The 25,594-nt window shown below is 37.5% G+C and overlaps 1 protein-coding gene across 1 annotated transcript in view; it reads right to left on the minus strand.

The window, feature by feature from the left end:
* The window catches only part of SPATA16 (spermatogenesis associated 16), a 224,316-nt gene that overhangs the window by 60,701 nt on the left and 138,021 nt on the right, over positions 1-25,594 (minus strand). The window contains exon 5 of the mRNA XM_060098837.1: positions 8,953-9,100. Within this exon, the coding sequence (XP_059954820.1) occupies positions 8,953-9,100 (148 nt within the window). The remainder of the gene's footprint in view (positions 1-8,952; positions 9,101-25,594) is intronic.

The raw sequence follows: 25,594 nt of genomic DNA on the forward strand, positions 1-25,594 counted from the left end.
AACAACAATAACAACAACAACAAACTACCATCCCAGAGAAGCACAGCAATTTCTTTTCCTGAGACCAAAGATTTTCTTTTGTTTTCTGTTGAAATTGGTTTTGGAGTTCTAAAGTTTTTAATTTTTTTTTTATTTTTATTTTTTTGCGGTACATGGGTCTCTCACTGCTGTGGCCTCTCCTGTTGTGGAGCACAGGCTCCAGAGGCTCAGGCTCAGTGGCCATGGCTCACGGGCCCAGCCGCTCCGCGGCATGTGGGATCCTCCCGGATCGGGGCACGAACCCGTGTCCCCTGCATTGGCAGGCAGACTCTCAACCACTGCGCCACCAGGGAAGCCCCTAAAGTTTTTTATTTAATAAGTGCAATTGTTGAAGACAATTAAAAAACAAAGAATTATCATGATTATCATGTACAAGAACTATTATTACTCATGAATTATCATGGCTCATGAGCAAATGATCTTATGGTAATGACTCAGTAATTTCCTATAGTTAATATATAAAATTTGAAAGTCAGCAAGGCTTTGGTTTTGTATTTGATAAGTTATTGCTTACATATGGAAATCTAAAAGAGGAGATTATCTTGATTATTAGGTATTACTCTTTACTATTCACTATTAGTAGTCAGTTTGGTTGTGGTGAAACTCCTTTTAATCTGTTTTATTCCTGTTAAACTCAGAAACAAAATGACTGCCTTTGACCACTATTATTCTCTATAGCTTTGGAATTTCAGGCCAAAGGAATAAGACCTGAAATAAAAATGAGAGATACTAATTTTGGAAGTGAAGAGACCAAATGGTCATAACTTAAGAATAGATGGTTATTTATATAGAAAATCCAAGAGGATAAACTGAAAATCTATTAGTATAGACAAGAGTTCAGTAAGGGATCAAAAAAGGAAATATACAAACCCCCAAATAAACAGATATAAGATTTAAAAAGGTCAATCAATATATATAGGGATAATAAAATATACAGTATAATGAAAATAATGGTTTAATCCATAATAGCAACAAAATGATGAAATATTAGAAAGAGTCTTAATAAGATATATAGCTTAGATGAAGAACTGATTACCTAATTTACCTGAAAAATATTTATAGGCTCCCCTTACCAGAGTCTATATAAATGTGTCAGGCATTATGATAAAATGGTAAGATAATGAATGCCATGGTGTTGCTTACCATTTGGTGCATGCAGTAGACAAACAGTCAATTATAATATAGCATGGTGCATTCTTAAACAAAGGTGAGACTGGGGTACCAGTGAATGATGGAGATAAAAGAAAAATCCAACCATTGATGAAGTTAACAAACTTGTCTGACTTATCTGGGGCCTGGAGTAGGATTCTTTTTCCTCTCTGGGAATTTTAAGTCTAGGCATAAGGTTTGAATTTATACTACCTAGATGGCCCAGGAAATCTCAGCTCTAGAAGTAGAGGCTCTCTGGTTGGTAGTACTCCATGTGGTTTGGAAAAATCAAAAGAAAATCTTCTCTGGAAGGATACAAAATCAACCCAGATTGTACTGGATTCTCACAGATAAAGCCATGCTGAATAGTGGTCTGCACCCAAGAGTAAAAAACACAAGGATATTATCTCTGATGAGTGAGAGATGGTGTGGTATCATAGAAAAATAGTTGGTCTTTGTCCCCAGTTCCTGGCACAGAGCTTCTATAACACTTGGAGTTTCCTAAGTGATAGAGGATGGTAGGAGTGTCTTTTGTTCTAATGAGGTGACTCTTGGCAGGCCCCTAGATAGCTTCTGTCAGGATGGGGGCTGGTGTCAAGAAAAACCAAGGCTTAATTAGAAAACTTGGAACTTTCAACCCCATTCCCCAAGCTCTGGGGAGGGGAGGCAGGCTGGAGATTGAATTAATCACCAGTGGCCAATGATTTAGTCAATCATAATGAAACCTCCATAAAACCCCCGAGATGATGGGGTTTGGAGAGTTTCTGGGTTAGTGAAGTACAGTGAGGTGCTGGGAGAGTCGTGCAACCAGTGAGAGCACACACACACACACCCACACCCCACCTTATTTTGCCCTATGTATCTCTTCCATTTGGCTGTTCTTGAGTTGTATCCTTTATAATAAACCAGTAATAGTAAGTAAAGCACTTCCTGAGTTCAATGAGTCATCCTAGAAAATTATAGAACCTGAATTGGGGGGTCATTAGAAACCCCCAACTTGTAGCTGGTTAGTCAGAAGTACAGGAGGCCTGGGACCTGTGACTGGCATCTGAAGTGGTGGTGGGGCAGTCTGGTAGGATTGAGCCCTTAATCTGTGACGTCTGTGCTAACCCTGGATAGTGAGTACCAAAGTTGAACCAAAGTTGAACTGAATTGTTAAAACAGCAGTTGGTGGCTGAGAGCTGGAGAAGTGGTGTGGAAAACCCCACAGATTTGGTGTCAGCAGTGTTGTGAGGAAAAGAAAATCCCAGAATCGGAGTCAGAAGTGAGATTTGCTAGAATGGTCCTGGCTTATGGAAACATGTGGTTTGGGAAGAGAAAGGATAACAGGGTGGAGGGTGAGGAATCTTTGATTCCTGGGTGGCCACCCATGGTGTGAAACTGCAGCTGTGCTGTGATCAGTTACTAAAGGTACAAATTATCGATTGTAGAGATGAATCCAACTCCTGGGAAGTTGGTTCACTGGATGCATTAAGAAGTACAGACTAACAAGAAGAAAGCAAAATAATACAATCCCTTGGTTATTGTTACCTGTTACAGCTAAAATGAAATTAAAAGAGAGTTATGCAATTAAAAGGAAGAATGCAATCATAGATGGTAAGAGACAGTAGATGAGGGAGACCAAAGGCAAATGGTGTTGTAACCTGCTACTGCAAAGGACAAGTGAGCTGCTCACTGAGACATGTTTACTTTGATTAGATAGAACAGTGCCAGAACACCACACTTCCCATTGGGAAGACCAATGTTTTAATATTTTAAGAACAGAGACTTTAGCCCCATATATGAGGAATTTCTTTTCTTTGGGAATGATTCTCTGTTTCTAAAAAGAATTCTGTGGTACAAATACGAGATGATTTGTCATCTTTATAACCAACCTAGCCGTAACACTTTCATAATGATATTGGGGATATAGGCTCTTTAATTCTATAAACTTTTCCATTTGATAAAGTGAGTTAGAAAGAGGAAAATAGTCTAATCTTGGAAACTCTTGATCATGGTAAAACTGTAACATTTTAAAGAAGAAAGAATAAAATAAGAAATTTTAACTTTATATTTTAGAGAGCATAGAATGTATTATCCTTACTGGTAAATGATGACTGAACAAGAACAAGGTTATAACTTTCAGTGAAAAGCAATTTTTAAAGGTCTGTTTCAAAACAGTATATTATTCTTCTGAACATACATATTTACTCTTGGGAGTTAAATTGCACTGGAGAGACAAAATATGACTCTATCTACCTAAGTGTTAAAGTAATTGATATCTGATCCAGAAAACTTTTCTATTAAACATTACTAAGCACAGATCCATTACTGAATATTTATTTTATTTAGCAAATAAATCTTGATATTTTCATCAAGTGGAGACAGGATATACTTATTGTATTACTTTATTATTAAAATACAATCATGCAAGAATAAGAACTGTACAGAATTGTGTTATTTCATTGGATTATATGAATAAAAATCTCAAGCAAAATCTTTGTAAATGAAAACATAATAATTCTGGGGCTGGTGAATTATTATTTGTTTTATATACTCTGACTACTCTGCATGAATCAAAGTGGATTTTTCCTTAAATAAGAAAAATGGATAGCTACACTGCTAAAAATTCAGTAATTTTTTCCTCTGTGAAACATAATACAGTATAGCTCTATTATAATATGGCTTTAAGATTTTGGTGGGTCTTACCACATCCCCAAAATAGCAAAGTATGCACAGTGAGTTCCTGAGGATATGTAAGCCTGGTTGTCCTACAAGGCAGATTTGAATTTTAACCCTCCCTTATCAGTCTTGTAGAAGTTATAAAGGCAGTATAGTCCTAGTGCCTGCCACTGAGGGTGAAGTGGATTTTTCTCATAATAAATCACTAATTTAGTTGGTCCAGTCAGTAAAAAATTAAAAATACTTAGATCTCTATACATTTCACAATGAATTCATTTTTATAGTTTTTTCCCTTTGCATCTATTTTTCATGTGGAAATCCATGATCAGGATGACTGTGAATTAGGGGCTAGCTAAAAAGAATACACTGCCTGGGGGATCTCTATCATGAATATTCTTCCTGCTCATCACCACCACCTCTGCCAGCTATTACTGGGCTCATGACACTGTCACATGACCAAGGAGTAATGAACTCAATACTATCTAGGCTTGATGAAGGTGACCTGGAGTTGGGCAGAGTTTCTGTGTTGGAGGGTTGTCTGCCAGCCTCTGCTGGGAGAACTAAATGTATTAGTCTCCAAGTTTTAATGATAATACCTACTTATCCAGCAGAACTTTGATAGGTAGGCTTTTCATCCAAGATCTTCAAGGTACAGATTTTCTGACCTTCATCTGTTGATTGTTTATTTAGATGATTTCTGTAATTCTTATTTATGGCCTCAATTTCTCTTGCTGCAACGAAAACGTAATTGTGTTCTGTCTCCCATGGGAAATCTGTGTCTATCCTCAAATGTTCCGTGAGTGGGTACAAACACATATGTATGAGAACATTTACATGTAGTTGTCCAAGGAAGGATGAGTGAACGGGAGGTAGAAGGGAATGTACATAAACTCCGAGTGTTTCTGAGGATGAATTTGACTGCACATGGAGGAATGTTTATCCGTCCTCCCCTGAGTTCACATGAATTTTATTGTGTACACTGCAGATGGAGTAGGAAGCCGCCTACTTCACTGATGTAAGGCAGTATATTAGAGTAAAGCTACCTGATTTAACAAAGAGCCTCCAAATCTTAGGGATCTAAAGCAAGAGAATTTTGGTTTTTGTTTGTGTGGGTATTCAGTGGGTTGCCTTCCACATGGTCATTCAGGGATCCAAGCTTCTTTTGCCTTGTAGCTTCTTTAGTTCCGCAGTCCTATTTTCTTAGTCAGTGGCTAGGGAAAGAGAGTTCTGCATGGCAGAGATTTATGGGCCAGGCCTGGGAGTGTCGTACTCCCAGGTTATTTCTGTCCACATTCCGTTGGCTGTTACTGAGTCACAAGCCTCACTGAACTGTAAAGGAGGCTGGAAATGTATTCTAGTTACATGCATGGGAGGGGGAAAGAGAATAGTTTGGTAAACAACTAGCCAGTCTTTGCCACTTTCGGTGGCAAGGACTTCTATTCCCAAACTGCTCCTTCATCTGTTTTCTCCTCCATCATTCTTTTAATTAGACTCAGCTTTCCATTCCACAATTAGAGCTTAGGTTTTAAGTGAAGTATTCTCTAGAAGACAGGAAAAATATAGTCCAATTTTCACCTTGAAGTATAAATTACTAGAGTCATATTCTTTCTTAGAAGCAGATATATTCTAGCACTACCTAGTATAGTGCCTGCACAATAAATGTTTGATGACTAAATGAATAACTGAATATACCACCCATCTCCATTGTAGATCCTCTTCTTGTCCTGAGGATATTGGGATTCTGAAGCATGGAGAAAAGGAGAAGAGAAATGGCAGAATAACATAGCAAGTTGGAGAGAGGACTAAAATGACTTCCAGGCTCCAGTGGAGTAGAGAGGATTTCTAGAGTAAGATCTAGAACTCCGCATTCTGGCAGGGAGAGGGAATCTTAGAAAGTAGTTCTAGTCTGGTCCAACTTGTGTGGTTGGGGTGGTTGGTGTACATGTAAAGAAGCATTTACACCAGGAGCTAGCATGGGGAACTCATATAGGTGCCCTTGGGTGACCTAATGTGTCACATAAATGAGCCCATCAGGTCCTGCTCAAGCCAACAGAGCTGTCTCAAGTTGCACTAGCCATATAATCAGCAGCTGTGCCAGCCTGCACAAGACTTCCAAGAGGACTCTTTCCTCACATGCCCATGGGCTTCTTTGGACCCTTGGGTAGGCTCGAGCTCTGTGAAAGTTGAAACCAGACTAGGAGAAGAAGAAAGTCCTGTGGAAAGGGGGAAAAAGCTGGTGAATTTGATTAGATAGTTACTGAAGACAGACTAAATTTTAGAAATGATTGGGTGGGATTGAGTCCTTTGGGGTGGGATAGAATATATTTTTGCCTCTGGACAGACCAAAGATGAATATGTATAGGTTAAAAAAAGTCTCATGTTTGCACACATTTGCTGTGTGATTGTCCAGTCACACCTGCTGCATGACTGTTGAAATAAATAACTGAATACATTTTTGGCAACACAGAAGCTTCTTAAATAGAAGGCAGATAAAAGGAGTATCCTGGTATTTGGGACGTGCCAACAAAACAAGGTCACTCCCCTCCTAGGCCCTATCTCTCTTTGTGTAATTCACTTTCTAGCTACTGCCTTTGGCTACTGATGCCTGCCCAAATCACCACTCTGCACCTCCTGTGAGAAATATCCAGAAGCTAAAGATCACATTTGACCTGCCCTCTTCCTCACCTTGGAATTACCTGGGGGGAGAAGAAGAGATGCCACTAAGACTTGCACATATAGTTAGTAATAGTGGTTTCACCGTCATTCCAGCAATGGCTTTGGAGTGACCCTTTAATCATTTGCAACAGAGGCAAATAATGTCATCAGTGTAATAGCCTGTTAGTTCAAAGTACCCATTCTATAGAGCGAAGGACCTAACGACTCCTAATGAAATCTAAAATTGGAGATTGCCTTCACTACCTCCCCTTCTCCTCCAGAAACTGTCTTTCTTCTCTCTGTTCTCATATAGCTCTGTCACACTCCAGCAATTAGTAATTATAAAATGATAGAAACAATCATCAGTAACTTATAATTATCTTCTCTTCCAAAGTATAAGATCCTTTAGCATGAATCATCTTGCCAACCGATCATAATTCATCTTGATAACAGGTTTGATGGAGTTACATGAGATGTGAATCTGGCTCATTAATGTTATTGTTTTTAAACCCTCAGTGGCAACAGTGCTTCCTAAGTATTAATTAATCTTCATGACTTCTCTGTGAAGTAGGTTAAATATAACTAAACTTACTCTACCAGTAGAGAAATTGGCAAACTGGTAATCTCCTTAATGAATCTCTCTTTATTACCAGTGGACCTGAGAGTAGATATGGAAATAGCTGAATTGGATTAATTTTCCATGATACTAGATTGACATAACTTTTGTGTGGTACTGATTCCCCTCTCTGCTCCCCCCAGAAAAACCCTTGAAGATATCCATAACAAAATGATAAATGATTTATAACAATTAGCAAAAATTGTGAGTTCTGAAACATTTTAATCTACTTCCTTATAAAATGCTGGAACTAAGTAAATCAGCATCCATGTTCATTATAGCATGCATGTGATTTCTTCTCCTCCCTTTCTCTGCCTTAAATTTTCATTGTTCCTTAGGGATTCACTATTTAATCATCCCTAGTTTTATTTTATTTTATTTTATTTTATTTTATTTTTTTGTGGTACGCGGGCCTCTCACTGCCATGGCCTCTCCCGTTGCGGAGCACAGGCTCCGGATGCGCAGGCTCAGCAGCCATGGCTCACGGGCCCAGCCGCTCTGCGGCATGTGGGATCCTCCCTGACTGGGGCACGAAGCCATGTGCCCTGCATCGGCAGGTGGACTCTCAACCACTGTGCCACCAGGGAAGCCCCCTAGTTTTATTTTTAAAATATATTTCTTCTGAAGAGCTTGAAGCATTGTGGAAGAAATAAGGATTCCATAGGACCTAAATTTAATGCTTCCGTCACATCTCGGCTTCTATCAGATGGAAATAGTGTAGTTCAATGCGAGGATATAGGTTCAAATCCAAGGCCTGCTGCCACTGATTTTCTGATTTGCTGTGTATCTTTGGAAAAGCTGTTTTCTCTGGTAGCTGTTTTCTCATTTCTAAATGAGAATCATCTTACTCACTTCTTAAGTTATGGGAGTAACAAGAGATAATGAATGTAGAGTGCCTGGTACCTTAAAAGTGATCACTAGTGGAGTATATTATTAATCATATAAATCAGTGACTTGACCCCAAAACCCTGACAAAAGGAATGCAGGGGCCTTAACAGGAGGATGTGATACTAGATGTGTGTATTTAGAGATTTTGCTTAATATGGTAGTCATTGCTGATTGTTAATTTATTCATTTTGAAAATAACAAAATACTCTTTAATATTGTTTTGACTCAGTGATTTAAAGACAGTAAAACAGAAACAACAAAAGCTTTTGACAACTCTTAGTACCTTAGATAAATGGAAATCTCCATCTCCATTAGAGATTGGCTCAATTTAGTACAAGAAAATTCTTGTCTTAATTCAGAATAACATTTGAAACATGGTAGATAGTAAAAAGTATTTGGAATGAATGAATGAAAGCAAGTGGCTTCCAAAGACAAAAAGAGAAAAAAAGGACACCACTAGTGTTGTGTTCTCTGTGTACACTTGGCTGGCTATCCAGATCTCACTTGGATACCAGTGGCCCAAGAACATAAAAAAAGAGGGACGTTTGAGGTGTGAGATAGATGGAGGAAGGAAAGTAGAAATACCAGGGATTGGAGAAAAAACATCCATATTCAGGAAAATACTATAATCACCTAGTTTACTGATGAAGTATATGGGGAAAGGTGACATTTTACTACAGGTTATTCTTCATTTTTTATTATCTTAGAGTTTCTCGGTTTTACCTCTTATCTTAAAAAAAGAAATATGATGGCACAAGGAATATTATGCTAGACCTATAGGGCTAGCTCTACTTAAAACCTTAAAATAACTTTCCATTTCAACTCATCAGATTAAAAAAAAATCCCTAAAACTGAAATAATCAACAAAAAATCAGAAACATGCCTGTATTTGTTTTTTATGGAAATAAGTTGTTAGCTGATACTTTGAAGATATTGAATCTTACCTGTGTAGATATATTTCACATATGCAGGATGAGTTTTTATGAAAACCTCTTTTACTTTTTCTATTTTATCAGCTCTCATTTCTGTTGCAAGTGGTGTGTACATAACTGAGAAAGATTCCGTCCTGGTGATGGCTTCTTCAATCATGGCCTGAGAGAAAGCAAACAACCCATTTGGCCTCAATAACAGTACATGACTTAAAGAATATAAAAAAATATGATTACCTTTATGGATGATTTAAAAATCTATATACTGTACTGCAAAGATAACGTATTTTGGTCTTGAATATTCATTAGAATGAACTTTTAATTAGTTCTGGAAATACTATTTCATATTAAGAAAACCAATTAAATGAAGAAAGTTTGTAAACAGACACTTCTAAACTGAGCTTGCTTTAAGATAAAAATAAAAATCCTATTTTCTGAGGTGTCATTTTTAACTTGATCTTAAAAATCAAATTCTTAAGTCTAACATAATTATCTTATGAACAGACACTGATGAGCAATTTTACTTTAAAAAATTGATTAAAATATCTAGATTTAAGTATTGTCTATAAATAACATGACAAACTAGACAAACTGTATATTTTTCTTCTTCCAATACATGGCAAAGCCTTTTGGAATTGAAAAAAAAAAAAAAAAAAAAAAAAAAAAGAAAACTTTCTCAACGTCCTCCTAGCAAAGCTTTCCTTCCCTCCAGATCACAAGAGCCATTTGAGATGGATTCAGCTATTTAAGAATTTCTTTAAATTTTCTTTGTTCATGCAAGATACCATTCTTCATAAAGCCTGCCATCACCCTGAACTTCCTGCTTTAACTAGGTCCATTACTATTTGAAACAGACCAAAAGGAAAGTTATGTGAAGTTTTAAAAGGAATTTATTCCTTTCCTACAACTTTTCTTTCTAACAAGGCTTGAACATTGAATAAAAAATAGAAGTGTCTATAGTTATATCATTTTTCTGAAAATAGCATAAAAGAATATTATAAAAGTCCATATTTAGTTATAGGAATGATTCTTTCCCTGACAACTAAAAGTTGTCAACAACCAATAAGGAAAAATAATAGATTCGAAGTTTCCGACAAAGAAAAATCATTTAACAAACATCAATTTATATTATTACTGGTATAGTATATTGTAAACAAGTTTTAGACTAATATTAGCAGCAATAAGGAGTTGATTTTAAACTGAGAAACTGAATTTCATATGTTGATTGCCTGCTTCATTCCTCAGTGACTTCAAATGGCCCTTATGATCAATTTTTTAATTTATAATTAAAAAAAAATTTTCTTCTAGAAACATTTTAATAAAAATTGGCCAGTTCCAAGAAATACCCACTGCATGCCCACCAATAAAAGGGAACCATAACAAAACAGAAAATTTACCATATGGCTATGATTTAAAGAAAAATAACTAGTGCACACTCAAGCACACCAGCAAAGTCCAGTATTAAAGTCACATTCTTTCTTATGGGCTATGATTAGAATTCTGAATAGACACTGAAATAAAACAATACAAATGCTGAACTATTCAGGTCAAAGGACCTCTAAAGAAGCATCTGTCCTCAAAGGCATTCCAGTTTTAATTTATAATTTAAATTTGGTGTGGGACAAATTTCTGAATGGCTGAGGGAAAGAACTTATATGTCCACAATGCTGTCCTTTCCAGGTCTGAGGAACTAGAAGGGAAAGAATATGATTGTGATGCCAAACCCGGAGCCAGCACTTAGATGGAAGTAGTCATGGATTATGCAGCAGTTGATTCTGAGGGTGCAGCAGGTCTGGGTGCTGAGGCCTGGATGCTACTATGAAAGGCAAACAGTGGCAATGCAGGCAGCAGGTTTGGAATTCAGAGATGTGGGTTAAGAACTCAAGCTGTTTAGGTACCAGGTTCTGGTCCTCCAAAAGAAAGTAAAGATCCTTTATATTGAGTAGAAGAATGTTTTCTCCATCTTGGTGCTTCATTGTTCATTGCTGGAACATGGAATATGCTAGAATACATTTATTGCTGGAACCAATCCTGGGATGGCCTGTCCAGACCAAAAAAGTAACTAGCTGTACCTGTGTGTGGAGTGAGGTGCTGAAGAAGGGAGCTGTTCTAGACCTCAGTTCTAAGGTCTTGATCTGACTTTACTGCCTTTTGTAAGCTGTTAGTTCCTGTATGAGTTTGCTAGGGCTGTCCTAACAAAGTTTCACAGACTGGGTGGCTTAAATAACAGAAGTTTATTTTCTAAACACATGGGACCTAAAGAAACTTCAAAGCTTTTGCACAGCAAAGGAAACCATAAACAAGACCAAAAGACAACCCTCAGAATGGGAGAAAATATTTGCAAATGAAGCAACTGACAAAGGATTAATCTCCAAAATTTATAAGCAGCTCATGCAGCTCAATAACAAAAAAACAAACAACCCAATCCAAAAATGGGCAGAAGACCTAAATAGACATTTCTCCAAAGAAGATATACAGATTGCCAACAAACACATGAAAGAATGCTCAACATCATTAATCATTAGAGAAATGCAAATCAAAACTACAATGAGGTATCATCTCACACCAGTCAGAATGGCCATCATCAAAAAAATCTAGAAACAATAAATGCTGGAGAGGGTGTGGAGAAAAGGGAACACTCTTGCACTGCTGGTGGGAATGTGAATTGGTACAGCCACTATGGAGAACGGTATGGAGGTTCCTTAAAAAACTACAGATAGAACTACCATATGACCCAGCAATCCCACTACTGGGCATATACCCTGAGAAAACCATAATTCAAAAAGAGTCATGTACCAAAATGTTCATAGCAGCCCTATTTACAATAGCCCGGAGATGGAAACAACCTAAGTGTCCATCATCGGATGAATGGATAAAGAAGATGTGGCACATATATACAATGGAATATTACTCAGCCATAAAAAGAAATGAAATTGAGCTATTTGTAATGAGGTGGATGGACCTAGAGTCTGTCATACAGAGTGAAGTAAGTCAGAAAGAGAAAGACAAATACTGTATGCTGACATATATATGGAATTTAAGAAAAAAAATGTCATGAAGAACATAGTGGTAAGACAGGAATAAAGACACAGACCTACTAGAGAATGGACTTGAGGATATGGGGAGGGGGAAGGGTAAGCTGTGACAAAGCGAAAGAGCGGCATGGGCATATATACACTACCAAACGTAAGGTAGATAGCTAGTGGGAAGCAGCCGCAGAGCACAGGGAGATCAGCTCAGTGCTTTGTGACCGCCTGGAGGGGTGGGATAGGGAGGGTGGGAGGGAGACGCAAAAGGGAGGGGATATGGGAACATATGTATATGTATAACTGATTAAATTTGTAATAAAAAAATAAAATAAATAAAATAGGAAAAAAAAAAAAAGAAGTTTATTTTCTCATAGTTCCAGAGGCTAGAAGTCTGAGATCCAGGTGTCTGCAGGGTTGATTTCTTCTTAGGCCTCTCTCCTTGGCTTGTAGATGGCCAGGTACCTTCTCCTGTGTCTTCACATGGGTTTCCCTCTGGGTGTGTCTGTATTCTAATCTCTTCTTATAAGAACACCAGTCATATTTGATTAAATCCCACTTAAAGACCTCATTTTAACTTAATTACCTCTTTAAAGACCCTATGTGCAAATACAGTCACAATCTACAGCCTCTGGTTAGGACTTCAGCATATGAATTTTGCTGGGGGACATGATTCAGCCCGTAACACTTACTAACATCCAAATAGCTTTCCTTGTGGTGTAGGAGGGTTCCCCTTCCTCCACACCCCCTCCAGTATTTGTTGTTTGTAGATTTTTAATGATGCATGAACAGTCTAATATGTGCAAATTGAAGATTTTAAATTTAAATATTTTTAAAAACATATTTTGTAAGAATGATAGATATTAAAATATAGATTTTAATTTACTTTTTACTATCAGTCAAAGATTTTCTTTTGAAAATCTTTGAAAATAAAGAGAACAGATGAGAAATTGCAGCTTGTAAAAAAGTAAGCTTCACTGAAAATGAAGGCAGATTTCAAATGATAGTTTTTAACTTGACAAAAATTTTCTGCAACTGAGTCATTCTTTCCCAATGTGTGAGTTTCTCTGGTGTCAATCAATGTTGCACATGTGCAGAGAATGGGGAAAGCAATCAGTCCAGGTGTCCTGTTGTTAAGTGTACATTGCTATTAATTATGCTTTCTTTGCTGCTACACAAAAAAGAGCTTTGAAATTAGGTGTTTACATTTGCAAGTCCTACTAACTCTCTATTGTTATCCTCATGTTAGCAAGTTTTAAAGCTTATAGTTACATAAACCAAGAGTGTCTGTGGGCAGCTCATTTCCTCTACAAACAGTAACATAATAATTTCTCCTTATACTTCAGCTAAGCAAAAAAGAGCCCTTTGCTACCTCAGAAATCAACTTGCCTAGGATAATTGTAAACCAGGAAAGACTGGGAGAGACTGGGGAGAGCTACTCCATTAAGAGTAAAGGAAAAGCAAAGTAGAGGGAAAAGGTGACTAGCAAAAAAGAAAAGAAACAAAATTTGTCTCCTTCTAAACCAGGGGGGTTGATCCTTCCTGGTGAATTTTTAAGAGCACCCAAAGTTCTCAGGATAAATCTTGCAGTAACCATAAACCTCAAACATTTCCAGGATGACAGGATCATGAAATTTTTCCCCTATCTTTTTGCTGGAGGATTTGGATAAATTGTAACTTTTAACAATGTGTCCAATGATGGTGAATCAGTAAGTAGAATTCCTGTTATCACTAATTAGAAAAAGTGATAAAATTATTATATATTATTATCAAATTATTCCTTTAATGCTCTCAGTATCTGGGTTGACCATAATTGCAGTAAATTGCTTTACTTACAAGATTAGATCTGGAAGCAACCTTGGGAATTTTCCAGCTCAATTCACTGAATTGCAGATGACTTAAGTGACTTGGAGAGGCATAAGTGACTTTTCTAAGGATTAACAGCTTTTTAATTTTATGGAATTTAGAATTAGGGTCTCAAATATTATATTTCACTTTCCCTTTGGAAACTTATCTTTTTACCTTCTGGGCTTTACCCTCCTGTTTAAAAACAGTCATAATAAATATAATTTTAAATTCTGAAGTATTTAATTTAGTTTTGCAGTATATGCGAGTGCTACAGAATTTTAGAACAATTTTATAATATATATATATGTGTGAGTGTGTGTGTGTGTGTATATATATATACACACACACACACACTCACACATATATATCCTGTACACGTGGTTAGGCAGTTTCCCTTGCAGTTAGGTGTGGCCATGTGGCTGAGTGAAGGCCAATTTGTAGGCAGGAATGATACTCTTTCCAGGCTTAGCCCATAAAACCCTGTCTAGAATAGAAACCTCTTCTGTTTTCTTTCCTTATCAGCTGCCTAGAGAGGAAGACTCCCAGGATATGGAGGAAGATAGAGCTACAGGATGGAAGGAGGATGGGTTCTCCTGTTGCTGACTGGAGGAGAACCAGCCAGGAACACCCACATTGGACTATACTGTGAGTGAGAAATCAACGTTTATTGTTTTAAGTTACTGAAATTTTGGAGTTGTTTGTTGTAGTAGTTAGTCTACCCTAATATACAATAATAAAGGAAAATTGGAATCTCTCATAATCCATTTTTTTCTACTAAGCCTTATGTGTTATAAAAAAAAGTAAAGAAAGAAAAGCTACTTTAAGATAAAATAACTTTCCATATAGCAGTGTGATAAATGCTTTTATATACCCTACCCTTTAATCCTCCTGAAGTCCATCTAAGTAAGTATTCCTAGTGGACAAATATGATTGTATTGTTTTATCTTCAGAATTGACATTATTAGATTCAAAGGAAGCAGTGCTATACTTGAAAGCTATAAATGATTGAATGGGAACCTTTAGCCCTTAGTGGTTAATATGGCTCTTTGTTATTATATTAATAATGATGAAAATTTGAATGATACCTAGAATTTTCTAGAAAATGGAAAAATAAAATTTTTGAGCAATATTTTTCAAACTTAATCCCTTTGAATATATATGGATTTAATTAGAAAGATTTCAATTTTCTTGAAATTTAGATTTAACCTGAAGAGCAGATTTTCCTAAGGAACAGAGTGTCTTACTTTGAGACTTACCTATAAACCTCTTCCTAGTATCATTTATGAAATAGCCTGGATTGACATTTTAATGATAATTTTATTAATATAGTGATATGTTGGAATAAAATATGTAATAATTGATTGTTTGTCCCTGCCTTGATAATCAACATTTTAATGCTGAAATATTTCCTTGGATTTATGAGAGTTCTTTTATTAAACAACCTTCACTGTAAGTTCCATATTTTTCTAATATAAAGGAATATTTTGCAGCTTTTCCATTGCATTTATTAGCCCAGTGATATGAAAGTTATAAATATTGTCATGCAGTGTAAATCAAGGTATTTAAAATTTTATTTGCATTTTCTGAAAATTACCAAATATTCTATGGACAGGTTACTTGTATGAAGGTAAGCAAATTTTTATATAGCTGTTTTGAATTCTGTACTTTGCAACCTGTCCTGTTTAAAAGTCACAATAAATACCATTTTAAATTCTAAAGTATTTAATTTACCTTAGTTTTGCAGTGTATAGAGTATTATAGAATTTTAAAACATATATATATATACCACATATTGTGTGTGTGTGTGTGTGTGTGTGTGTGTGTGTGTGTGTATGTGTATGTACTCCACTGTTCACTCGCCAATCGGGTTAGGGCTAAGGTTTTGATTATATATGAGGCTTCCATTAGCTGAATAACTTCAGCATTTAATGCCCAAAATTTACCCTGTATTAATTTTTAATCATTTAGATTTTGTAGGAGGATTTTATTTCCATGCCCCTTCAGCATGGAACTAAAGAGATAGAAGGGACCTAAGATATTATTTTAAAATCACTTAACTTTATAATCAAGGAAACTGAGGCTTGGTAGTTCTGGTGACTCACTTGAGGCCACAAAATTAGAGATGGAAGCAAGACAAGAACACAAGTCTTTGAACCAATGCTTTCTCTTACACTGAAAGAATTTTCATCTTTGTAATTAGATTGTTTCCTAGAAGTATAAGATCAAGTATTAGTTTCCATTTTCTTTTTTCATGACTGTCTAATTCCTGTCTTCAGAGACAAGGAGAATTTGACTCTAATGCTAACAAAGAAACAAATGGACCACATCAAAACTAAACCAGGTCAAGATCCTCTTCACAACAGTAATCCTAACACAAAAGAGAATATTCATCCTTCACTCCTACTGGCCATAATGAGACTGTTTTGTCCACCAGCCGCTCATAAGATTTAGGATATGTATCAATTAGCATGCCTCTCTCAAAGAGAAACATTTACAAAAATTAAACGAAAGGCTTCTTGATGGGGGAAGTTAATAATGTGCTTGGGTTGGTCTAACTTATTTAATGGCAAAGCACATATAATTTGGAAATAGAATATAAAATATATTCTTGTTCTAAAGACCCTGAATAATTTTCTGCTTGCACATTGGGGAAACACTAGCTGATAGAAACTCAGAGCTACAAGTGTGAGTTTCAACAGCCTCCAGACTCTTTAGGATGCCACAGAGCTTTTATTCTTGATGACTTAAAATGAATCACCAAAAGGTATCACAGGAATACATAGCTGTATTACCAGTAATTATTTCATAAGCACAACTGGGTATTACTAACAAGCTTTAGCCCGTGTTCAGTGGTAAATGCCAACACAGTTTAGGACCCTTTTTTTGTGGTTGTTGCGCATTTCATCTCTATACTTTGTTTAGTTATCTGAAAGTAGGTATTCCTTTTGCTAACTGTATGTATGTTGTTTTCTGATTGTATTTCTTTTTCTTTTATATTTTACTTATTTATTTATTAAAAAAATTTTTTTTGGCTGCATCGGGTCTTAACTTCTGCACGCAGCATCTTCGTTGAGGTATGTGGGATCTTTCCTTGTGGCGCATGGGGTTCTCTCTAGTTGTGGCGTGCAGGTTGTCTCTTCTCTAGTTGTGGCGTGCAGGCTCCAGGGCGCATGGGCTCTGTAGTTTGCAGCATGCGGCCTCTCTCATTGAGGCGTGTGAGGTCAGTAGTTATGGTGCGCAGGCTTAGCTGCCCTGTGGCATGTGGGAACCTAGTTCCCTGACCAGGGATGGAACCCACGTCACCTGCATTGGAAGGTGGATTCTTTACCACTGGACCACCAGGGAAGTCCCTGATTGTATTTCTTGACTGGTGGTCTTAGGATATGGATGGCTGGCACCCACAGCATGGTAAGATTGGGACAAGAACTGGGTTCCCAGGCTTGTACTGCTTTTTCTACCAAGAATTTGTTTTATCTCTCGGACTGCTATGCAAGACAACTTTGAGTGGAAAAGTCAAGGATGCCCTTGAAAAAAGTGTATATTGTAGAGAAGTTGAAAGAATCCTAGGATGTTTAATTTGAAGACAAGACATAGGTTGTATGAACTGACTCGTCACCAGAGAGCAACCTGCTCTTGCACTCTACCTATGTAGATTTTGTTTAATTCATTGATAAATCTGGAAAGCTCATTTATTAATTAAGTGTGTTCACTGGACATTGGCTAAGTGCTGTAAATAAATTCTGTTTATTTGTTAAGGCAACACTGGAAAACAAGCATTATTATCTCACGTTACAGATGAGAAAACCTCAGTGAGAATCACCTCACACCGGTCAGAATGGCCATTATCAAAAAATTTAGAAACAATAAATGCTGGAAAGGGTGTGGTGAAAAAGGAACCCTCCTGCACTGTTGGTGGGAATGTAAATTGATACAACCACTGTGGAGAACAGTATGGAGGTTCCTTAAAAAACTAAAAATAGAACTACCATATGACCCAGCGATCCCACTACTGGGCCTATACCCTGAGAAAACCATAATTCAAAAAGAGACATGTACCCCAGTGTTCATTGCAGCACTATTTACAATAGCCAGGATGTGGAAGCAACCTAAATGTCCATCAACAGATGAATGGATAAAGAAGATGTGGCATATATATACAATGGAATATTACTCAGCCATAAAAAGAAACAAAATTGAGTTATTTGTAGTGAGGTGGATGGACCTAGAGTCTGTCGTACAGAGTGAAGTAAGTCAGAAAGAGAAAAATAAATACCATATGCTAACACATATATATGGAATCTAAAAAAAAAAAGGTACTGATGAACCTAGTGGCAGGGCAGGAATAAAGACATAGACATAGAGAATGGACTTGAGGACACGGTGGGGAAGGGGGAAGCTGGGGTGAAGTGAGAGTAGCATCAACATATATGCACTACCAAACGTAAAATAGATAGCTAGTGGGAAGCAGCCGCATAGCACAGGGAGATCAGCTCAGTGCTTTGTGACCACCTAGAGGGGTGGGATAGGGAGGGTGGGAGGGAAGCTCAAGAGGGAGGGCATATAGGTATATATGTATGCATTTGGCTGGTTCACTTTGTTGTACCACAGAAACTAACACAGTATTGTGAAGCAATTATACTCCAATAAAGATCTATTAGAAAAAAAAATCCGTGAGGAAAATACAATCATATGACTTCAAGAAAAGAGGAGAATTTATTTTTAATTGGTGTGCAATACCATCAAAAAGATGGCTGAATATAAATAAAAACATTAAAAGCTTTGAGCTTACAGATTATCTTATACCTGGGTGAACACAGCTTAAAAAATTTCTTAATTTCATGGAATAGTTATTCCACATCTCCAACTGCTAAAAAAATGTGACCTCAATTTATCAGCAAGCTTGTAAATCAATAACCCATAAGTATCTGTGGGAAATATGAAAGATAACCATAAACCCCTCTAAATTTGGTTTTGCTCATAACAATTTTTGATTTTTGGATGCAAACAAAAACAAAGAAGGAGTCAACATGTTCACAAATTTGAACTGGAAGGCACAGCCTCTATGTATCAATAAATAAAATAACCTCATGGCAGCCGAGCAGAATAGCCACAGGACTTCTGGGAATCAAATAGTTATACCTAAATTTGTTCAGGTAAAAGAAGGCCCAAATTGCCTTAGATCTCTGAAACCCACATCATTCTCAAATGAAGGAAAATGAAAAGAAATTTAGAAGTTACTTTTCTTTTCTCCCGTAAGAACTGTCAGACACCCAAAAAACTTTTTAGGAGGGAAAAAAAGAAAAGGAAAAGCTGACTCTGTTTAATCACCTATGGATATTACTGCAAAAGCAAACCAGCACCATGAAAAAGATACACACACACACACACACACACACACACACATTTCTGAAGAAGAGTACTAAGTAAATATTTCTTCGGGAGTGGCTGAGGATTAATTTTCTTGCTTGGTAGATGTCACTCTTTGAAGGAGCTTGAATTATCAACTTGCAGATAGATTGGGCTGATGTACAAGTGAAGTGTGCTGCCCCCTGCAGGGCACATTCTGAGGCTCTGTCTCCACTACACATTCTTTTTTTTTTTTTTTGCGGTACGTGGGCCTCTCACTGTTGTGGCCTCTCCCGTTGCGGAGCTCAGGCTCCGGACGCACAGGCTCAGCAGCCATGACTCACTGGCCCAGCCGCCCCACGGCACGTGGGATCTTCCTGGACCGGGGCACGAACCCATGTCCCCTGCATCGGCAGGCGGACTCTCAACCACTGCGCCACCAGGGAAGCCCCTGTCTCCACATTCTTTGTTTTTTTTCTTTTTTTTTTGTCTCCACATTCTTGTATGATCAGGATGCCTGACTTGTTTTAGCAGGAGACAAAGCCGTTTATTTCTCAGTGAGAATTAGGGTTTTAAAGGCAGACAACCTCCGAAAAGGTGGCACTTTGACTAGAATTCACACTGAGGTGAAGTAATTGAGTGTTTGACTCAGTTTTCAAAGAAGGCTTTTCCTCTTCACATGTACATGTGGGACTGAGGAGGAGGGACAATGTGGGGAGAAGGGAGGGATGGGGCAGGTATAAAGCAACCTTACCTACTTGACAGTCTGGTCAAATCAATGCCATCAAATATAGAGTACTGATATGTATGCATGAATTTAATATGTGTATGGTTGAGGCTCCTTCCTCCATCCCTCCCTCCCTGTCTTCCTCCTTCCTTTCTTTCCTTACTTCATTTCTTCCTTCCTAGTCCCTGGGACACTCACAGAACATCAACAGAAAAACTATGCAAAACTATACAAACAGAAAGTAATGTCACGGTCACTATCTCCTTCACGGGAACACTCAACCTTGGATCAAATACATGCCTCAATTACATCTTTCATTTAAAAGTGAACCTCTTTTACTGGCATACTACCTCAAATAGCATCAAAGCAAAATGAAACACAGGCAGCATTTAACAACGCTGGTAACCATAGAAACATATCATTAAAGAATATATAAACAGGAATGAATAATTAGATGAGAAATTCGTTTCTACATTTATCTAAGACCTAGGAAAAAAGCTTTCTTTTACCTCTCATCTCAATTTGGACACTTCCTCTTTAGCCTGTCTTCTAACTAAAAAGTAGGAGAATTCATAAAATGAGAATTTTAATATTGCCTAGCTTAATGGACAAATCTCTTTGTAGGCAAGTGACTAAAAAATATTGCAGTGCCCATTGTTGTCCAGATGTAACACTGAATGTGGGAAAGGATCCTGATGCAGCCAAGGAGTCTACTTTCAGGATGGGAGGTGGGCAAGAAAACCTGACTGACATCATGGTGAGAGGGGCAGAGCAGTTCTTGATCTTTAAAAATGGGAAGCACAGTTTGCCTCATTTACTGGAGGCATCTATATATAGTGGAAAGACTGAGGGAGGGAAGAATCTGGGGCTTATGGATTATATCAGTTACATTGTCAGGTAGGCAGCATCACCTGTGCAGGTCATCTGCCACTCTACCTTTGCACCTAGGGAAGCCCTACATAAACTCTATGGTAGGCTAAGTTGGTTATTAGCTTAAAAAAATTATAAATGGTCTTAGAGACCATCTAGCACATGATTATGCAGCAGAATCACCTAGTAGGGGGTCAGTAGGCAAATATGATTTTCAGGACCTCACCCAACTCTAAGGATCTAATGCTTCAAATGTTTTCCCAAGTGCCTCTGATGCAGCTGGACCAGTGTTTGAGAACCATTTACCTAAGCCAGCTTCCTCATCATATAGTAGCAGAAACTAAAGTCTAGAGCAGTTGTGGTAGATTGCATTGCTGGTCTCAATTTCCCCCCTCCCTATAGCAATATCATATCAATAGCTTTGTCACGGCTTTGCAGTAAGCAGAAGAATCTATGTCCTTGGGCTTGACCACATGCTTTTCTTTGGCTAATGGAATGTTTCAAGCATGGTATGAGCAGAGGCTTGAAATGTGCTTCTGTGGTTTTGCTTTCTCTCTTAGAATCCTGCATTTTGCCATAAGAAGAACAGACATCAGGTAGCCATTGGTCTAAAGGAGGATAAGAGACATGTGGATCACACTTGGGCCTCTATGCAGATTAGAGCTAAGCCTAACCACGCCCAGCCAAGGCCAGCCTAGATCAGTCAAACCCAAGTTAACCTGATGATTATTATAAGTCACTGAGTTTTAGAGTGATTTGTTATATAGCATTATTGTATCAGTAGCTGACTAATACAGAAATGAAGTGATTTACCCAAAATTGAATCCTAGCATTGGAACTAGAAGTTATATCTTGTGAATCTGAGGTTTGACCTCATTCTACTGCTCTATATTGCCTGTTTCCTTTTGCTTCCTTTCCTTCACAGAGTGAAGCACAGATATCCATTGCTTCCATAAGATCTCTCTGCTCAGTCTACACTTCCTATATTCCAGAACGTTGTCACCTTTCCTCATCAGAGCTTACCTTTCCTTCCGCATCTTGTTCCTTCATCCTGTTTTCATGTTTCCAAAGAAATGAGGAAAGTCTCAAACTAATTCCCACATCTGTGTCTAGGGGTCACCCATTAATGAGTTAAGCACTTCTAGATAAAATTTCTTTTTCATATTACTTGGGGATGACTAGAGACTTAATGCCAAATGGTGGGAATTTAAGCATAATATATGGCAATTGATAGGGAAAATATTTTTAGGTTAGTAGCTTTGGTGTTTCTCAAATTATATCTAATCCAAATACTGTAAGCCCTAGGGACTTCCCTGGTGGTCCAATGGTTAAGGCTTTACCTTCCAGTGCTGGGGGTGCTGGTTTGATCCCTGGTCGGGGAGCTAAGATCCCACATGCCTTGCGGCCAAAAATACCAAAATATAAAACAGAAGGAATATTGTAACAAATTCAATAAAGGCTTTATTGAATATATTTATCAAAAAAATATATATATATAAAACAACAACAACAAAAAAAAAACAAATGCTATAAACCCTAGATTGTACTCAGACATGCCTTGTCCAAATATTTTATAAACTCTCTGTCTGACAGGCTAAATAAATAAATAAATAAATAAACTGTAAGTACAGGCCATTTAAGAGAAATGCTCATATGGTGTTTCTATTTTGTTCCTTCTGTGGAAAAAAATTTCACAAGAAGAAATCTTTAGAGAAAACACATTTTTTCTTCTCCAGAATATGTAGGTGTTTTGTTAAAGATAATAAAAATTTTGTGGTTCCTTGACCTTACTTTGCCTGTAATTTCACATTAAAGATTTTATTTTTATTCTAAGGTTAAGATATCATAACTTTTTTACCAGGTAAATGACTAATATTGGGATGATTTTGCAATATCAAGAAGAAAAACAAAGAACTGGAGGGTAAAGTTAAGTCTAAGAGGTCAACTTCTGTTCAGTGTTAAGGTAGCCTACATCATTCTCTGGTTAGTGCAGAGAAGTCCTTTAGCTTGCTGCTACCTTGATCACCACTTTTGAAAGAAGAAGCTAATAGCTAAGACCTTAGAATTTGCATGAAGACACCTGTGAGCACAGAAACCAATGAGACAAAAGACTCTTGGAAAACTGTAACCTTCTCCAAATATTCCTATGAATCCCAAACTCAACTAAAGCACAAAGGTTGTCTGCAATTCTGAACTTAAAACACACACACACACACACAAATACTTGTTGAATTAACATAAGCTCTGAATTTTTAAATTGCAAACAAAACAACTATACCAAACTATTCTCAATTTTATTGGTTTGAGTTTCATGTCAAACCATGATGGTTTTTGGTACTTTGACGGTATTGTGGAAGAAAAACAGATTAAGAAGTGATGTCTACTTTAAGTCCCAGTTGTTTTTCTTGGTAAGTAATTTGCACTAGAATATGTGCTTTTGAAGACAGGGTGATGTCTCTTTCTTTCACTGCTGTATATCCAACACATAGCACAGTGCTTAACACATGGTCACTAATAAGTGCTTGATAAATATGTGCTGAATGAGTATGAATGACAAATACAATTTGAAAGTAAAGAAGGCTATCCACTAACTTAAGAGGAGTCTGGAGACACTGGATTGGAAAGGTTTCAAGCTTGAATGTCTACAGTGCAGTCTGAGGAGGCACTATATGACACTAACATTCTGGGTGCTATTTTTTGCTTTGAGTGCTGGAAGCAGTAAATGTCTCCTGTTAGGCCCATTACCAAAGTGAAAAAGGGCTGTTGGAAAGAGGAGGAGTAGTGCAAGTGCCTTATCCTATGGTCTGTGAACCCCTGAAAGCCATGGAAGGGCTGTAGGGGACCACAAACTGTGCACCATCTTCCTCAAGCATGTGCCTGGGGAAAATCTTTTGTCTCTCAGGGCAGCCAGCTGCTGATTTTGTCCCTTGAAAGTAGACTAATTACACCAAAAAAGATTTCTTTTTGGTGAGCCCACCTTGGAAACCATTTAGGCCACTGATATCTTTAAGATGGTGCACATTTCAATGCCAAGTACATCTTGAATTGGATGGGAAGTCTTGGTATTCTCTGCACAGATGGAGGACCCGAGAAGTTGGCACTTCCTCAGCCTCTGCTGCTTCACTAGGGAAAGATGCTCCACATGTCAGGCTTTTTACATGGGCCCGTGTTGGTGTCAACAGCCCTTCCAACAATCCCCGAAGAGGTTCTTCTACTGCTGTGAAAGTCTTCAACTTCCTCAGAGCCAAGAACTCAAATCATTGCCTTTTCAGTAAATCTTTGTCAAGATATAAGAGCACACCATGAGATTCTTTCCTGTTAGAGAAGTGTGTTGGCAATCCAGAGAAGAGATTTAGGAGATATTTGGTTTGGTTAAACCTTTTAACTTTTTTTAAAGAGAAAAGAAACCCCTTCTTAGAACAAATTGGATGTGAGAAGTTCATTCCAGGACTAGCTTTAAAACAGCTCATATCTTAGTTACATAAATGAGGCAAATCTTTTGATCAAAATGCTGAATTTACTATTAGAGATACTGCTGAAGAATGATGACTTTTTTTGGTCGAGCTGCTATTCTGAATGAGGTTGGTGGAGTCAGACAGAAATCTGAATTTTCTAATATTGGAGGTGAGACTGATAAAGTCTGGAGAGTTTCTAGAGACAAAAATCTACAGATACTCTGCAAATGACTTATGTCTTATGAAGGTCATTTTTTGTCCAGATGACTTTAGAATGGAAACAAATTGCTGACATAGATAGCCTTGATAATATGAAGTTAACAACGATAATCTCATTGACTTGAGGACAAAGGAAATGATGTAATATGAATTTAGGTATTTCTTGACACATGCCCCATGTGAGATATTGTGAGCTACAGGAGCTCTGACTCCATTTGCTATCAGACTTTGTGAATCAGAATTTTACCTCTTATTGCCATTAAATGAAACATTGACATTGATGCAATGTCAAATATGTTATTTCAGTTTCTTATTCCAGAAAAAGTGTACAACCTTCTCACAAGTGTGAGAAAGCCATAATTCCTTGTCAATGCTGTTTTGTTAACTATGTGTAGATCAATTTCCAGTGCAATGAGATAAATAATAAGCACATTTTTTTCTGTTTATGTGTTTATGAGTATGTTTTTAAGTGGATGCTTATCAGTTGAATCAGATTCTCAGAGGGGTTTATGACTCGAAAGAAAGAAAGAGAGAGAGAGAGAGAGGGAAGGAAGGGAAGGAAGGAAGGAAGAAAGAAAGAAAATAGAAAGAAAGAAAGAAAGAAAAAGAAAGAGAGAAAGAAAGAAAATTTAAAATGAGCAGTCAAGGTAGGGAATGAACTGATCAGGCAGCTTGCTACTGTTTAGTGGGGTTCCTCTATACTCGTTTCATGGGAGTTCTGAAACAAAAGTAGCTGTTATCGCCTTTTCTCACTCCACTTTGCTGAGTGATGCAGACCAGAGTTGGCTCTGTTCCTCACATTGCAGGAGATAAAGCTGCACACCAGATAACTCACGTGTCTGAGAGCATGGCTGAAAACGAAGGCGAGAAAACAGGAGAGGGAAACAGGAGTGGAAGAGGAAGCCTTGTTTGTTTTTACATTTCCTGATGCTATTAAATCTAGCTCAGCTCCTGATGCTATTAAATCTATCCTTGGATCTAAGGGTCAGGGGGCTTGGGAGGTAGACTAGAGTTTAAAGTTCTTGGAATAATTTTATTACTTTAGGAACAATATATAAATACACAAGAGTCGTTGCTTCAAAATGGCTAATTCCCAGCCTGACTAGGGACTTCCCATTTTGCTAATTAGTTCAGAATTGTGATGAGGTCTGGGGGTGTTTGAGAAG

The sequence above is a fragment of the Mesoplodon densirostris genome, chromosome 5 (genome assembly GCF_025265405.1).
Source record: "Mesoplodon densirostris isolate mMesDen1 chromosome 5, mMesDen1 primary haplotype, whole genome shotgun sequence".
NCBI lineage: Eukaryota > Metazoa > Chordata > Mammalia > Artiodactyla > Ziphiidae > Mesoplodon > Mesoplodon densirostris.